An 18,764-nucleotide genomic window follows, 5' to 3' on the forward strand; every position below is an offset into this window, starting at 1 on the left:
TTTAACATTCCACTTGTAAGGAAAAAGTGCAAATGGGTCATTTTGACTGGAACAGAACATAACAGTTAAATATGGATTTAAATATGCTATAATAAAATAGCCAGCGGTTGTCAAAGTGCTGTTTAGGGACCATGAACAACAGCCGGGGTGTGTGATTTTTAGTTAGTATAAATTTTTTTCTTTGTTTTCTTTTCTTTTTTCTTTCTTTTTTCAATTTATTTATTTATTTTTATTTTTTACAGAGGTGTAGCTCACAACCCGACGCTATAATTATATTTATTGTTGCGTTCTTAGAATAGTTAACCAATTTGACTGGTCACTTGAATTGAATGTGTGTAATCCAAACCTGAATGACTTAAAAAATCATGTAGGCCTAAATAATAATTATAGTACTTATAATAATTATAATTATTAATAATAATAACCATCCATCTATTTCCATACTGCTTATCTTATACAGGGTTGCGGGGAGCCTGGAGCCTATCCCAGCGAACTCGGGGAACAAGGCAGGGGACACTCTGGACGGGTGCCAATCCAGAGTAGGGAAAAACTGCTCTCACTTTCACGCTCAGATTCACAAACCATGGACAATTTAGAAATGCCAATCAGCCTACAGTGCATGTAGCATCTTTGGACTAGGGGAGGAAACTGGAGTACCCAGAGGAAACCCCTGAAGCACGGGGAGAATATTCAAACTTCACACACACAGTAGACTTTTTATTTTTATTTCTAAATTTTTTTACATACATATTTTATGTAGGGTGCACAGTGGCTTAGGGGTTAGCATGTTCACCTTGCACCTCCAGGGTTGGGGGTTTGATTCCCACCGCAGCCCTGTGTGTATGGAGTTTACATGTTCTCCCTATGCCGTGTTTTCTCCGGGTACTCCAGTATCCTCCCCCAGTCCAAAGACATGCATGTACAAAATGTTCATAGTGTATGAATGGGTGTGTGAATGTGTATGTGATTGTGCCCTGCGATGGATTGACCCTGTCCAGGGTGTCGTCCCCCCCTTGTGCCCCTTGCTCTCTGCGACCCTGTGTAAGATAAGCGGTATGAAAATAGATGGATGGTTATTTATCAGAGTCATACAGTTGTTTATTCCTGAACTTTTCATTGTCATTAAGTACAAACTAACATTATTGAGGCCTACAAGTGTTTTTAAAAGTCATTTTAAGGATGGACATATTTAAATATTGACTAATCTTTTATAAATCTGTCCTGATGGCATCCATGGAATTTATTACATGTATAGTTACATATAAAGAGGTCCCTTTGTTGCAAAAGTGTAAGAACTAGCCTGCTGAACTAAACCACGCGCAGCTTGGTTTAAAACTAACGCATGCGCAGTTGCCACCTCTGAAATAGCACAGCATAATATTGTAAACTTGATGGGAAAATTCCAGTCTCTCAAGTCGCACAGGACGCTAAATCATATTATCAAATGTCCAGGTTCCTCTCAGAGACAGTCTGTGTGGTACGCGTAGTCCCTTACAGTAGGGTTTGTAGCTTTAGTAATGTATACACAGGCTACTTCGATATGATTTTGAACGCAGTGACGGACTTCAGAGCTGAGCGCGTGCAGTATGCTCAGTACTGGAGGCGCGTAAACGAGGGCACTATTAGATTATGTACGGTACGAAGTTAGCGCGCGCAGCTGAAGCCGTTCCGCTTTCTAACGCTAGGAGCCCAAACGGAGGCGGCGCTCAGCCTCAAAGCGACCAGAGCGGCTTAGCGTGCGCACACATTCAACCATTCCCCGCTCCTTCTACTTTTATTATAGTTAAGAGATCCGAGCAGACTCGAGCTCAGGCGGAGAGATCGGAGGTCCCACTGCGAGCGTGTGTGTGTGTGTGTGTGTGGGCGCGCGCGCGCGCGCGTGTGTGTGTTTATTGGAAGAGAGAGCAGCGCCTGTTTATTTGAGCAAAGTGTTTTAACACGAGGACGCATCAACACTCCGTCATAAAAGGAGACCAAAGCATGAAGCCAGCGGCAGCGTTTTACAGATCGAAGATGCTCTTCTTGATCACGATAGTGATGATCGCACCGGGAAAAGGTAAGACATAAAAAAAAATCCCATCATTCAGGAGCGCAGGTGTTACCTGATATCTGTCCTGTCAGGACCGGAGGAGCAGATGAACGGTTTCAGTGTGATAGTGATGGTTTGCAATGACATGCCAGGACAGAACGAGTGGGTATTAACACATTCACCATGTATGTATGTATGTATGTATGTATGTATGTATGTATGTATATATATATATATATATATATATATATATATATATATATATATATGATAAAGAAAGGATCAGGAGAGAGGATTATGACACCCACAGACACATAAACAGCCCTACAGGCTGTAGCTTTTCATAGTCATGTCGTTATGGTTTCTTAATAGTGCTGAGTTGATGTTTATCATGTTTGCTGTACTGTATCTTCATAGCCTATAAGTGGTAGTTGTAACAGGTTCTTGTGAATACTGCTGTGTTCTGGTCCCAAAAGTTTTTGCCAGCATCTTTTTCGTGGAAATGTTGATATGAGGAGACTCAGATTCAACAGTACTTTGGCAGTTTCCATATCGAGAATGTAAGATAAATCAGGCCACTAGCTTGACCTTAATCACATTTTATTACGTTTCAGCCTATAGATCTTTCTGATCTCAGTAGTGATGGTATTGAACAGAAATATTTAACTGACTGTATTAAAATCATTATACATATTTAAAATATTTGTGTGCATATATACACACAAGCACACTGAAATTATGATATATACATATTTATCGATTATGCTTATATATATATATATATATATATATATATATATATATATATATATATATATACACACACATACATACACAGTTTATACACAGTATATATACAGTATATATATATATATATATATATATATATATATATATATATATATATATATATATATATATATATATATAATATATATATTCTTGCATCTCTGTACCTATCTCTCCTTGGTTTCTTTGTTATATAGAGCCAGTGTGTACCATTTAGGACACCTCATTTTGCGTAGATTATTTGATTATACAGAGTGTCCGAACTATGTACAGTTTGCCAGCACCATGTCGGTTGTGCCTTCGTCAATGGATGTTCGTGGACGTCCACTTCTCAGTTGATCTGCAACACTTCCAATCTTATTGTATTTGTTAATAAGTTTGGCAACAATGTCGTGTGTGATGTACTTGTCATTATTTCCTGGTAAAGTCCATAGCAACACTGCGACAGCTTCCTGATCCAGCCATGAGAATGATTTCAATATGTTCTTCTTTTGTCAAAGGCATTCTTAATATACACTAAGTATGAAAACAGGCAGGCATTTTTTTTCAAAGGCATTCTTAATATACACTAAGTATGAAAACAGACAGGCATTTTACAAAAAAAATGTCAATTACCCCTATGTATGGAGACTTTTGGGACACCCTGTATAAAGTAATCTAATGCACAAGATTTGTGGAGCCATAACTATCCAGTATTTAACACAATTGTTCTCATTCTGAATGATGTTTTATTGTGAATGTAACAATAATAATTTACACATAGACTTGGAGGAAAGAAAAATGTTTCTGCTTCGAAAATGCATACTGTCTACTCATTCCTGTGTATATTGAATATATGCGCACTCTACAGAATCTTTCATAATTAGCAAAAAATTGCATGCAATTATGTTTAAAAGAAAAATATATCAACCTTTATGATAAGTTATGATAAAAGTTTGTATATTTTTCTTTTAAACATAATTATGATTCATAAGAGACATTTCTTTGGGAAGGTTTTCTTTTTGTTAAGGGATATAGCTTGTTCACTTGGGCTAAGTAAACTTGCACAGAGCAACCTTATGACTTAGAACTTACGACTTAAGGTTGCCTAAACATGATCAGTCGTGACACTGGCGTATGTGTGAAGTGAAGCAAAAGTAGCTGGATAACTAATCTATAATATTTCCTACTGATCAGTCACCTTCATTGTGGTGCGCAGGCACTCTCCATCTTACCTTGAAAAGCACTCCAACTAATGCACCATAAATCCTTACCTAACAGTGAGAGGCATCTAAAAGCAGGTAACACCTAACACATAAGGATGACACTGGGGATAACATCACAGAACATCTAAAACAACAGGGAAAGGTCAATAGGAGGATTTTCTAGGATCCAATGTACATATGGTGCAATAAGTGACACAGTTTTGGAGTATGGAGTATGTAACATAGACTGAGTACCTGACTATCAGAGGCTCTTGTCTCTTCTGTAAGTGAGTAAATCCACAGCAGTTCCAGTCGTACTCTCCTCAGGGTTTTGCTGTGATTATGGGAGTGTCAGAGGAGGTTGACACATCGCTCCCCGCTGGTGCTGGGCAGATCCTGCCTCTGATGCGGACTGTTCCTATTGAGAGCAGCCCTGCAGAGGTTAAGCTATTAGCCCCAGCACCAGGTGGTGCCCTGGTCACATCAACCTCTATCAGCTCTCTGGGCTGCCCTCCCTGTCAGTTTTTGCATTCCACCACCAGTTCATCAATGCCCTTGTCTCCTTTGATGCAAGAGGTTATCCCACACTCAAGGTGTGGAGCAGCTGCCCCTTTCCACCCTACAATACACCCTGACATAATGGACTTTACAGTATGCTAAGAGCCTGCAAGTTCATACCCTTGATTAAAGCTGAGATTAATAAGTGAGGCACTGTACTTCATGACCTTACACTCTGACCATTTTCAATCCTCTACTGTCCTGTATATTTACATGTATGTTATAATCGTGCAAACATACCTTCTTTCATATAAATAGGGTACCAATTTAAATATGGATAAATAGGGTGATACCAATAGATAATAATACCTGCCATTAGTGGACCGCAAACACAGTGTATCTCTACAAATAGAGCTTTAAGAAATAAGTAGAACTCATCTCTATTTTGGTCTTCTATGTTGGGCATATTAACATTAATCACGCATTTTCATTAAAGGGGACTTTCAGCTCCATTATACTGTACTAGACGTCCTTCCCCATTTTTGCCTGGATACTGTGGATGATAATGTCTTAAATGCATTCAAATCCATTCAGAGTTCCCTTGTGGATAATCTCTGAAGATGTCTCAATGATCAAGTACTCTGCCAGATATCAGGAGACCACATTAAGAAGAAAAAAAGGGTGCACGGATTCACAGGGGCGAGGTGAGATAGACACGTTTTGTTTGCCTGATTGAACATTTTATTGCGTTTTAAATAGATATTGGCTGTGAGTTGATAAAACCTTGATGATATGCTGGATCTAATTATACAGCACACTTTAAAAGCTCCTCTGTACTTTTTTATTTATTTATTTATTTTTAAACATTTTTTAGGTCTAGCCTGCATATCTGTACTTGACCTGGTTATGCCACAGCCTGTATTTTCTTCTAATTATTTAGAATGTTATAGTCTCATGTGGCTGTACACACACACACACACACATGTGCACACACGCACGCACACACAGACAAGAACACACGGACACACACAGGCAGGCACCTACGCACGCACACAGACAGATAAAATGAAGATTATAATGAAATGTGGTAGAAATCATGGGTCAGGGTGCAAGGTTACTTTATGTGACCCCTCTTTCCCTTCTATAAATCTGCAACCTCAATCCTTTAAATCCTCAATCCTCTAAATCACACGTGTAACACAGTATAATGTTTATAACATAGCACTGTTGAATTCTGGAATCTGTTGATTCATTTTCTAGAACAGCAGCTCTGACAGTAGTGCTGGCTCCAAGGCAAACCACAGGTTTCTTTAATCAGGTTTTTTTAAAAAAAATTAATGTTCTTGTTCTAATACATTAATTTATTCATTTATTCATTTGTTGTACCGCTTATCCTACACAAGGTCGTGGGGGAGCCTGGAGCCTGTCCCAAGGGACTCAGGGCGCAAACCATTGAAGGGCGCAATCGCACACACACTTACACACTATGGACAATTTAGACAACACATGCCTTTTCGCCTGGGGGAGGAAACTGGAGTACCCGGAGGAAACCGAAGCAGGGGAGAAGATGTGAGCATGCAAACAGGGTGGAGGTGGGATTCCTACTCCCAGCCCTTGAGGTGTGAGGCACATGTGAAAACCACTAAGCCCTCATTCTAATACATGATCATTTCTATAGCAGCAATGCACACAGATTCTTATATGATGGACCTTCCACATAAATCGATTAAAAAACATGTGTAATCACTGATGTGGTTTAATGAGCATTTTATTTCAGCATTTTTGAAAGGAGTCTCCAGTGTCAGCACTATATAACATCCAGAGGTAAAGCTATTTTCTGACACATTTACATGTATGTTTTTATAAACAACTGTTTATTACTGTTATAGCGTAAATGATCACAGGAACTAACTTCCCACATGTTCCACAACATTAAAGTAACTATAAATGGATAAAAGTATGGTGTGATAATCATTAATAAATAAAACGATTAGAGTTGGCAAATTGTTGTGGTATAAAGGAATGAAACATCATGTGATGTGCTCTTAATGGAAAATAATCAGCTTTAAGGGTTGTGACAGAAGCTCTGCTTTGTGGCATCAGTTCACCCTATTGTTTTCCTTTAACAACATACCCCATCCTGTTTAATACCTTATTTACTATTGATCCATTTTTTAAATATGATTTAACTGTGGTAATGGGTGTGTTTGATTGAACCGGTTGTTAAGAAAGTCGTCTTAGTTCATAGTTGTTTAGATTGTGAAGATTTAAGACTTTACAAGCCAACCAAAAGCACTAGTATTACAAAGTTAATGAGAATTTATAATCTCCATTCAATTTGTCAATTCAATTTTATGTTGGGATAAGTACATATTGTATGTTCTGTATAAAGATATTTGAAGTGTTTGTCTCTATATCTTATAGAATGCGTTTACCCTAGACATCAAGTTTGTATTCTCTTTGGGCATATATAATGGCTTTTAATTGAATCTAGATCCAAATAATACTCTTCACCAGAGAGGCCACGTGAAAGATTACACACTCACTCCATTTTTTGTCCCTCTATCCTTTTTGTCTGACTGTCTGCTGCAGAGGAAAAGCTATTTGCTCTTGATGATGTCACGCAGTCAGCACTGGGGGGAAAAAATACAAGGATTTGCTGGTTTATTTGTAGCTGCATTCATTGGGCCATTTATAAGGTACACCATACCTTATAAATAATACTACCATATTGGTGACCTTTAAGATTTATAATTACTATCTGTGACCCATCTGTTGCTATGCACATTGTCAGCTGACAATGATTCACCATACAAATAATATCTTGTGAGTGGGGGTCCAGAAACAGAAAAGACAGAAACAGACAGGCTTTGCTTGTTTACCCCCAAAGTACACCTATAATGTAGGTGGGTAAGTGAGTACAGGTACAAGTATAAACGTGATAAAAAGGCGACTAAGTTTAGCCATGGTAAAGCATGGGGGCAATCTTTTCTAATATATCTCTGCGATCACAAAATCTTATCATATAATTTGCAGTGATTGAAAATGCATGTCTTTTTCTGTATTGCCGCAAGCTAATCAAGGACTATTCAGAGCATGTATACCCTACTAATTGTTTTGAACAGCCTCTTTTCCAACTGGCTTATTTGGAAATGAGTGTTATTGTCACAGCCCTAAGATGAAAATGACACTCCGGCGTTTCCCAGGTGCTGCCAGGGTGCCAAAGAGCTTGTGGCTGCACTCCTCCACATTTTGTAGTAACTTTAACCGGATCCAGTTGTGCAGTCATGGATGCTTTTTTATCCTAGTGGCCGTCAATCACCATGTTATTTCCCTCCTGTTGTGTCCGTGCTTGTCACAAAAATTTTACCATTCAGTATGCTTATAATCTCCTTACTCATTCAACAGTCTATCTGAAGCAGTAAACATCCGGAGAGCCTGCGCTCTTTAAGCTTATGTGCTCTGACAAGCACCACACTTTATTTGGCATTTCTGATTATGCCACACGGTTATAGCCTTATTGAACTGACAGATGGTCACATGGTCATCTTGATCCAGCTGGGCCTGAGCAATGATGTCTGTTCTTATAACCATGGTGGTGCTGATTACAGCCAGGTTGCTGTGTCTGCTCTTTGTGCCAATTCAGTTTCACCTCAGTGAGCATGCTGACGTGGATGGCACATGCGCAGAGGTTGGTGTTATTGGCGTCCTATTAGCCCTCTGACTCATGAGGCTTTATAATACAATACAAGTTTTCAGCCCACTTGTATGGAGAAGAGGTGGCATTGATGGAAAATGAAAAGAGTGTGGTTGGAGGTATTTATCACAAATCAATGAGGCAGTCTCCCTCGATAGCAGCTGCTCCCCACCACGCGATTCTTCTGGCTATCTCCTTTTGGCTTGGGCCAGTAATCCATACTGCTCATAAATCCTGAAGGCCTTTTGCATAGAGTTCAGGTCTTACTCTCATCCATAAAGAATGAAAGGATGGAGGGGCCCTGTGCCTCGCTTCACTGGGTATGATATCTTGGAGACATAATGCACTGAACGCCTCCACTTCACCCTCCTCTCACTCGTGACCAATCATTTTGACACCAATGAGCTCTCCACACAGGGGTTACAGCAGAGTCTGTTGTGAGGAAGGGAAATCAAAGTAGAAGAAGCTGTAACTATTAAACTGTAAACCATTATGGAAATTGCAGGCAGTGGCATTGTGCTGCTTTTAATGACCTTTGAGACATTGCTATCACTTTATCAACCTGCTCCTCGGTCTGCATCTCAGCAGCAGACCTGGTGTGTTGCACATCTGCTAGGCATGGCTCTGTATTGATCGGGCAGCCAGAGAAGAGCAAACATTAGTGCAGCGGATCAACTGCCCCTTGCCTCTCCTGGACTGGCAGGTTGTATACACCTGGCTAATTAGGCCTGGCGTGTGTAGGGTATTCAGAGTCCTGGGTTTTCTGCAGTGATTAAGCATCAGACAGCACATTCTTTCTTCTCGCTGTTTGGAATGCCAGCTTCCATCTAGAAGCTGCTTCATCTCAAGCAAAAGCCCGATACGGCTGAGCACTAAGCGAGGCAGTGGGTAATCACCTCAGGAACATGTTTGGTTTACAGAAACAGATCCTCGTTCGAGATGACCAATGCATTTTCTTCAGAGGTAACTGCGAATTTATTTCGCCAGAATACTGGTGGCATGCAAGGATAAAATATAATGTAATAATCTGAATAATCTGAGTGTTTCCTATTTTTCAGAATAGAACAAGTCTTATATTGGTAATATAATAAATGTATGTTTGAACCAAATTATTTTTCATTGTTAATGGTTTGATATCGAAATCTAGTTGGGCCTTTGTGCTTTCAAGCCACAGAACTGGTAACAGTGGCAACATTGTAAATCCGGGGCAGTAATTAACCACACTGGTGCTTGAGTACCCCCGCCCTGCACATTTGAGTGCTTCCCTTGTGCTAACATATCCACACTGACCTAAGAATGGCTTACTAATTGGATAATTACTTTGATCAGATGTTTTGGAGTGAGAAAAAACACAGCAGAATATGCCGGGCAGTGCTAATACAGGTCCAGGGTTGGGAACAGCTGCTCTAGGGAACAACATATCATGCATGTTGAGCTATTATGATTATTCAGTCCTCTCTCACTTATGAATCCTCTTGGGCTCTCCTACCTGGCACACAAAGCTGTCAGAGTTATTCATCTAAGCACATATTACTTTCATAAAAACATTCGTTATGTTTTGCTGCATATGGAATTCCCATGCCATTTATTTGGTTTTGATATTCCAGCCTTAGGATAAGCATATTCAATATTCAGCAGTGCTGCGGAGTACAATATTCATACTTTTAAAAGATGCAATGCATATTATTAGGGGCACTATAAGACTTACATCTTCATGCAGATGAACGCTGCCTTTATGAGGCCCACAGTGACATTGGAGCTGTAAACGATTTGCTTAAAGGTGAGCTGTGGCTTTGCCGGAGCTGTTGCTAATGAACCAAGCGTGTGAGTGCGAGGCGGGTGTTGTCAGTTCCCTATGCGCCACAGACAGCACTGTAATAAAGATGAATAATGCAAATCCGGGGTTCTGGCATGAGGTACCTTCAGCAAGAGTCGACCTGCTCGTTATTTACCTTTACACAGTTGTCAAGGGGGATGGCATGCCGCGCTCAACAGCAAATAGATGAACCAGAAACCCAGAGACGGTAAAATAAGACAAATGTGCCTATAAGTTTTCGGCATTAATCACAATAAAGCTATTACCTTTATTCAAAAATAGATCAACGACAAGGTGAGAAGGCTGGAGTAATGAACACTCTACAGAAGACCGTAGCTGTTTTGCACTGACGTAAGCTACAGTATTGAATCGCTAAAATATTCTGGCTCGTCGAATATTATTTCTTTTATAATACCAACTGTTGTACTTCACCAGCCAATTACATGTCCTTGGAAAAAGATGATTACAGGAAGCGTTATGTCTTTGAGCAGTAAATAGCAGATTTCATTCAGCATAGCAACGCTTTTCTCCAGTTGGAGTTGATTCAGTGGTGGTTAATTGCCTCTTACTATGGACACATTAACTTTGCAGGCAGAGGTCTATGAAAGAGCAGATGTGGAGCTTAAAATGAGCTTGCACTGTCTGACCACCTGCAGCAGAGCTGTTTTTGGGGCTTCCGTAGGCTGCTTTTCTCACTGAGACACAGCTGATAGAAGTGCATTCTTCTGAAATGAAAACAGTTGTAACCACAGGTGTACATGAAACTAATGATCAGTTACATTACCAATACTGTAAATACCATTTCACAGACAGAGCTTTCTAGCATATTATTACAAGGTACTGAACCATATGTAGTAATAAAACTGTAAATATGAACATTTCTATTCTATAACATTGTGACGTTACAGTAAAAATGGCGGGTGGTGTTCGCATTGTTACCCCTCTGATGTTGATTATTGTCCTATGACACCATGTCCTGAAGGGTTTTATTCCTCTTACACCACAGCAATTTGGCAACAATTACAATTTAGAATTTATTAATAAACATTAACTATTAATAGTTAGATTTAATGTTCTGGAAGATCTGGCCAAAATATGTTAGTTCCTGTTATCACTTATATTAGAGCAGCTATAAACAATTGTTCCCTCACAAAGCCTCTCCCTTTTTTCCCCATTGAGGTTAGAAGATGATTCCAAGTAAAACCCAAAAAGAAACACATGTTACTGAGAAATTGGAAAGTACAAACTCCTCTGTCTTGAAGACTTTCCCATGCCAGAAAACTTACTGTTACAAAGTGCTGACACCTGAGACTTTTTCCCTAATGTTAAATAAACCTTGCTTTAGAGAAACCTTCACCTTATCAACAATTATACATTTTTCTCTGTTAAGTAACATGTTTTTAAAAATGTTTTATTAGTCTTAAATGACATGGCGCTTCCATCGTACAAATCAGTGCAAACGTGCCTTTACTACAGAAACGAAATTGAATCATAATGAGCGCATTAATATAAACCTGTGATGTATTGCTGGAACTAATATCATGTACAGAATAACACACTTTGCCTTATTACAGAAAAATAGTCCACACCAGGGTGGTGTGATACGTTGCCACATTATAGTTGCTTCCTAAAATATGTTATTTCTTTTATACCACAGTGATTTGCCAGTGGTAAATGGTCTGCACTTATATAGCTCTTTTATAAAAAAAAAAAAAAGCTTTACACTGTGTCTCATTCACCCATTCACACACACACTCACACACCAATGGTAGCAGAGCTGCCATGCAAGGCGCTAACTTGCCATCGGGAGCAACTTGGGGTTTGCTGTCTTGCCCAAGGACACTTCAGCATGTGGAGTCATGTGGGCCAGGAATCAATCCAACAACCCTACGATTAGTGGACAACCCGCTCTACCGCCTGAGCCACAGCCGCCCACAGTGACTAGAATTTTTTATTTATTAAGGAACAACACAAGTTTTTTTTAACCGTTTGTAGTTACATATAGAGTAGTAGAACGTCCATGAGGCAAGCTCATTCCTGTTATCACTTACAACAGTTCCCTTAGGAGTCTCTCTTTTTTGTCTTTCTTGAAGTTATCGAGGCAAACAAACAAACAAACAAACAAACAAAGAAAAAAAGCACAGCTTGTCATGTCTCTGACAAACCATAATATACAAACTCTTCTGTAACACTAAACAATAACAATCATGCACTGTTCCCTGAATTAATACTTACTTAAATATGAACTAATGATTAGTTCAAGGCATGTACTAATCACAAACCAATGACGTGACTACTACGAATTCTTGGCGCTGGATTACTTTATTATTTACATTGATCCTCCTTATCGACTGTAGAAAGACACACTAATAATAGACATTATTAATTAGAAATTATGCACATTTCATTTATATTCTTTCTTCTAGAGCATGTTTGATTTAGTTTACCCCTACGTACTAACATGTACTTAAGGTAGTCGTTATTCACGCATGAATTCATAAGACTCACGTCATAGTTAAGGTTAGCGCTTCATTAGTTTGTGATTAGTACATGCCTTAACTCATCATTAGTTCATATGTAAGTAATTAGCGCATGATTAATCATGTACTATTATTGTAAAGTGGTACCAACTCCTCTGCCCTTGCAGAAAACATACTGACGGTTAAAAAGTGCTGGCTCTGGAGACTCCTTACATACATTTTAAATAAAAGTCTCTGTAGAGAAAGCTTCACCATATCAACAACTGTATCTTTTTCTTTGGAAATTTTCACTGAATGGTGCATTGGAGAGAATCCTGTATTAGGCCAATTTTAAAGAGTGGAATTGTGATAATTGTGCATGTTTACCTTTATGGAGACTCAGCATTTCGAAGAGTCATTTGTGATTGTTGCAGCCAAAAATGCTTGATTATTCTGCAGCTTTTTTCATAAAATTGGTGGTGGAACTTGTGGAGTTTTTGTGCTTTTTTTTCGCAGAAAACAACTTGAATTGGTGAAATTGCAATTGAAATTTTGCAAAAAGAGTGTGTTGAGTGTGTTGATCAGGCTGCACAGTACACCCTGTGCTCTTCCTTATAGGCTTTTAATGAAGCAGTGTGGAGCAGTCACATTGATTAGCTTTGTCAGCCCACGCTGTTCACTTCTCTTTGTGTTAGAGGCCAGCTGCTCAGCACTTTGATCACTCATGTAATGACTTGAAGTTTGAAGGTTTGCCAGACACTGTCCACCTACAGGGAGCAGCTGCACACCAAGCTTTCTTACTAGTGTTTGAAATCCAGTTGCATAATCAAATGCATCATAGCTATGTGGTGCCAGTAATTACTCTGTAAGAAGGGGTTCTTTTCTTTTGATGCTTCTGATGCTTAGTCCTCCAAACAGTCCCAGATGTGTATGGATGCGTTATTGCTATTCAACATGGGATTTCAATTAGAGATTGTAGTACATAATGCTTTCTCACAATCCTACTGAATTGTTATTGACTACCCACTACAGTATGATTTCTATGGGGTTCCTATTTTTATGAGTCATTACATTTATAGAAAAAAAAACTGCTAACAAGTACTAATCACCGTCAGGTTCACTTTTTTTTATGTCTTTGAACAGTAAATAGCCTCTCTGTGTGGAACTGTAAACACATTTTTTTTTATTGTTTTAACACAGAATGCATTTAATGAACAGTCTTCAAAATCTTTGCATAAATTTTCACTTGCTTTCTTCTTCCAACAATACCAAGTATCTCTGAAGCCTAATTTGAAAATATTTCTGTACCAAGTAACAAAGCGTTGCTTTGAAGTTCTGGTCCATGTTGACATGACTGCATCACATAATTGCTGCAGATTTTTCATCTGCATGTTCATGCTGTGAATGTACAGTTCTTCCACACCCGGTAGTAATAGTAGTGTCAGTGGAGGCCACTGATACTCAATCTATTAAAAAAATAAATCAGAGCAGCCGTGTGCTTCCAGCTTTCTGTAATAGACTGATTCCTGCTTTGCCCCTTTTTAAACATAAAGGGATCAGTAAGTAATGAAACCCAGGATTGTTTTTGACCTTTGCCCTTGCAGATATTAAAAGAGTCAGAGGTCATCTGTGTGTGTTCTGTATTTGTCAGTGTAATTGTATTGATCAGTTCTGGCTGCAATGTATCAGTGTGTGTGTGTGTGTGTGTGTGTGTGTGTGTGTGTGTGTGTGTGTTGATGTCCACAATGGAACATCTGACAGTTTGGACCTTATGGGGATGTTTGGTGGGCCTCCGCAAGGAAACAGGTTATTATTATTATTATTATTATTATTATTATTATTATTATTGTTAGTTACAAAAACTTAAAAAAATAAAAGTGTAAAAGTAAAGTCAAATGTGTGTGTGTGTGTATCGTGTCGTGTGTGTGATAGGCAGGGTTTTATGTACTGTCAGTGCATGTTTAAGCGTCGAGTTACTTTATGCTGTCTATAATTAGTCTCTTTTGAAAAGATATATTCAGATTCTGAAGTGCTATATTTATTTCCAGTGGAAATAACCGTGTGACAAAAAGTCCATTACCCTATTCATGTTCCACTCATGTTCTTGCAGCGTAGTTGACAAATCTCATATGCCCTCTTATCAGCATCCTGTACATGCAGACAGTGACTCACATTACTGTGCACACATAATGAGTGCTTCAGTACTCTTGTTCTGAAGTGTTAAAGTGCAGTTTTGTTTCAAATTTCCATTTTTTTTTTGCTGCATGCGGTTAACAAGGAAATAATGGTCTTAAAAGTGATCAGTGCTAATATAAATAAAAGCAAATTTAAGTGTTATACATCTCATTCTTTTTTTTTTCAGATCTATGTGTATGGGCTAATACAGCAATATTCAGAGTAACAGTGAATCTTTTTAACAAAGATGACTCTCCACCTCCATATTCATGATAAAAATATTCATAGTACACATATTCAGGTGTATTGCTATATTGTATATAACCAGAATGAACATAGAACTATATGTTACATCAGCCGGTAACACTTTACAATAACAGTACATGAATGATCAAGCACTAATACCTTAATTATACTTACTTACATATGAACTAATGTTGGGTTAAGGCTTTTACTAATCATGAAATAATGAGGAGCTACGACATGAGTCTCATGAATTCATGTGTGCATAACGACCACCTGAAGTGCATTAGTACGTGTTTTGCATCATTCTCCATCCAATTTCCATAGTTCATATTTAAGTAAGTATTAATTCAGGTATTAGTGCATGATTATTCATGTACTATTATTTTAAAGTGTAACCCACCAGCCAAACCCATTGTGATTTTGCTTGATTGCTCCATGGACAAAATGTTTCAAGTAGTACTAAAAACAATCGATGTTGTTGTATTCCTTTTGTACTTAACTGTGAGATACCTTCAGCTTTGTGGGAAGCCATACATCACATTATATGTAGCGTGTTCCATCTCTCTTCCACATTATGGCTTTGAATGAGATTGGTTCCTTGCCGTCCTATTACCATTAATGATGTGAGCAGGATATTTCATGCATGATGAGAGTCCTGCTTCATGATTCGTGATGCAAGAGAGCCATTCATACTTGTCAGAATCTTTATTTCATCCTATTACAGTTGGACATCGCTTTTTGCATATCAGTTTGAATAGAATTCAGTTTGCCAGAGTGGAACTCTTGCAATGCTGTTCTGAGAGACAGATTTGAGGTTGTTCAATATTGGGGTGTTTTTACATGGTGTGTGATCAGGTCTGTAGGCTGAAAGTTTTAGAGTCTTAAGTGCTTAGGAAGTGCAGAGGCTCAGCAGTTCAGCCCATGGGGAAATTGGCCACCTTCGCCTGTCCCTCCCAGCCTGCCATAGAGAAACTTCCATTAAACAATGTGTCTGTCGTAAACCAGCAGCCATTTCTGCACTGTGACCCTGGCTAAGCCCAATCTACTGCAGTGCAGCACACAATCCTCTCAGTCAGTTAAACATCTGCAGACAGAAGTGAGTGCTGCTGTATGGCTTATGCTCTCTCAAGTGGAAAGCACAGAGGATGGTCCTTGGGACTTTTTTCTTTGGAAGACCTGGTCATTGTTCTATAGTGGTCAAGACTTTGGTGAAATTTAATGTGGTGTGGTGCCTTGAATGCATTTTTGTGACCCCTCAATCAACGACTAACCACAAACTGTGCTATCTGAAGATTGTGTCCCCTCCAATGAATAGTGAGAAGTGAGTGTTTCACGTGTGTGTGTGTGTGTGTGTGCGCGCGTGTGTAAGTGTGTGTGTGCGTATGCGCATGTGACTTGCATAAACCCGCACCAGCAGGATTTGATGAATACATGTGACAAATTGCGTGTATGTAAATATAATTGCCCAAAAAACTACAACACATCCATTTCTGCTACTGTTGCAGTACAACAATTTTCTTACTGCAATTGGAAAACCTCGAACAAAGTACCTTAACAACCATGTTTATCATACACATTAACCAAAAACTTCTTTATAATAAGCTCTTATGAGTGCTACAGTACGCTGCGGTATAAATATGTTAGCAGGGTGCAGAGTGAAAGGATGTGAAGGAGTGGCTATAAAATGACTGACAGAATGGCCATGTAAACATAAACATGCTTTCTGGACCGTAAGAGTGTTTTCCAAGGGGGTATTTTTCAGACACATAATATTTTTCTCCTGAGGTCTTAAACCTGCTTAAATCATTTTTGTCACGAGTTCCCCTTTAAGCAGCGCGCTGTGGAGCATGTGAGCGCGCGTGCACGAGCAGGTACGCGAGCACCTGCTTTTCCCTTGTGGACAATCGTGACATTTCGACACGTTCATTTGTTTATGTTTCTGTTATGTCTCCTCCCCGTTCTGTCATTGGTTGTTGTTTCATGTGTGTCTGAATCGCCCTCAGCCGTCAGCCATTACGAGGCTGATTATGTTTGTATATATACCGCGCGCCTCCCAGCACACAACGCGGAATCTTGAGTTATAGTATCTTAGTTTAGAGTCCTTACGATAGGTAGTCATAGTCATAGTCATAGTCATAGTCATAGTCATAGTCATGTTTAGGTTCGTTTGTTTAGTTCACGCTGGTTTCTCCGCTACCAGTCCCGCGCTATTGTTCAGGCTTCTTGTTTTGTTTCTCAACCCTGTATTTCCGTGACCGCGACCTTGATTCCTGCCTCGCCCCTTTATGCCTGTTTGCCGATCGCCTGAACTTTGCATGTTACTGGATTACGTTTGTGGATCACGTTTTGGATTTGTCTGCCTGTCTCTCTCTTAAATAAAACTGTTCATACTGCACTTGCATCCTACCTTATCTCCGTTACGTCACGATACGTGACAATTTTTATCACATTCTATACTTACTCTATATTTTCCTGTTATTAGTAAGAAAAAAATCGACTACTGCTCCTTTAATTATATTTATTTTTAACCAAAAAAAAGTATAGCTACAGGAGAGCAGAGGCAGGAAATTGACAGAGCAATGTATAGTGACATCTTAGGAAGCCCTTCTTATTAGTTATTAGCAGCTCAAGTGATGGTCTACTAATAACACAGGCTATGAGAAGTCATTTAACCATTAACAATAAATGTTAAATGTTAATCAAGCAATCAAACAGATGTGAAAGACATTTTATTCGTACAGAGCTCTTGTTGTTAATCTTAAAGTGCATGGAAGGCTCGCTTTATCGAGGGTAGTGATGGCTTTGTGCTTAACGCTTTGTGCTACTGATCACAAGGGCCATCATATAACAGACATAAGTGCCATGAACATACCATTACAACCACTATAGGAGAGATGTTGGATGGCTGCTGCCAAAATTAGTGGTACTGATTATCATTCCTTCATATAGTCCCAAGAAAGAACTCCAATTAATTATCCATAAATTGTATTTGGGACAGTTGTTGGTTTTGAGCCTGGATAAATCTGGATAAAGCCCTCTGGTCCAGCTGGCATGCAGCAGAAGTGGAATAGAGCAGTGTTGTCTACTCTCTGCTGGATTTCAGAATTAATTGGAAGGAGTTCTCACATACATGCACTCTCTCTCTCTCTCTCTCTCTCTCACACACACACACACACACACACACACACACACACACACACACACACACACACACACTCTCACACACCCAGGGATCAGTGAAGGATCAGCTTCATGAATTCAGCTTTGGTGAATTGTGAAGGACTTGCCTTAACATTTTGTGATTTTCATGTATGTGAAAGGAAAGAGCCTCTGAATAAATAAATAGAAAAAAAAACTAGCCAGAGAATAGGCTTGCACATCTCTATCTGCATTTGCAGGACTGATTCACTGCTTTTTTAATGTTTCATACCAGTTCTCTTTCTTCTGGTTTTGTTTCTCTCTGACTGTCTCAGAGTTCTCTGATTCTGTCTATGCCACGGCATTGACAAAGCTGAGCACTAGAATGGGGAATGCTTAAATAAATTATGTAATTCCCCTTTGTACTCACTCGTATAGAGTTTCTCCTTATAAGCCGTGTCCTTGTAAACCTGGGAGGATGAAACAAAGGATTCTCGGTCACTTACAGTATTGCTGAAAGGATCCCTTGATAGAAAAAAAGGACCTCATTTGTGAGCGTTTTTCTTTTGCTAGTGCTTTGAGTGGAAGAGAATGGGCATAGGGAAATGAGGTGACCTTAGCCTTTGAAGTGCATGACCATCATTCCAAAACCTGCAGCACTGAATAGAACCTTAGATAATGTAAAAAAGGCTCATCTACAGTTACATTTATATAGCGCTTTTCTAGACACTCA

At 39.2% G+C, this 18,764-nt stretch overlaps 1 protein-coding gene across 1 annotated transcript in view; it reads left to right on the forward strand.

Annotated features, from left to right (window-relative positions):
- Window positions 1–732: 732 nt before the first annotated feature.
- The window catches only part of sez6b (seizure related 6 homolog b), a 178,003-nt gene continuing 159,971 nt past the window's right edge, over window positions 733–18,764 (forward strand). Inside the window, exon 1 of the mRNA XM_053647675.1 lies at window positions 733–2,056. Within this exon, the coding sequence (XP_053503650.1) occupies window positions 1,981–2,056 (76 nt within the window). The 5' untranslated portion in view covers window positions 733–1,980. The remainder of the gene's footprint in view (window positions 2,057–18,764) is intronic.

Source organism: Ictalurus furcatus, chromosome 17 (genome assembly GCF_023375685.1).
Source record: "Ictalurus furcatus strain D&B chromosome 17, Billie_1.0, whole genome shotgun sequence".
NCBI classification, from domain to species: Eukaryota; Metazoa; Chordata; class Actinopteri; order Siluriformes; family Ictaluridae; genus Ictalurus; species Ictalurus furcatus.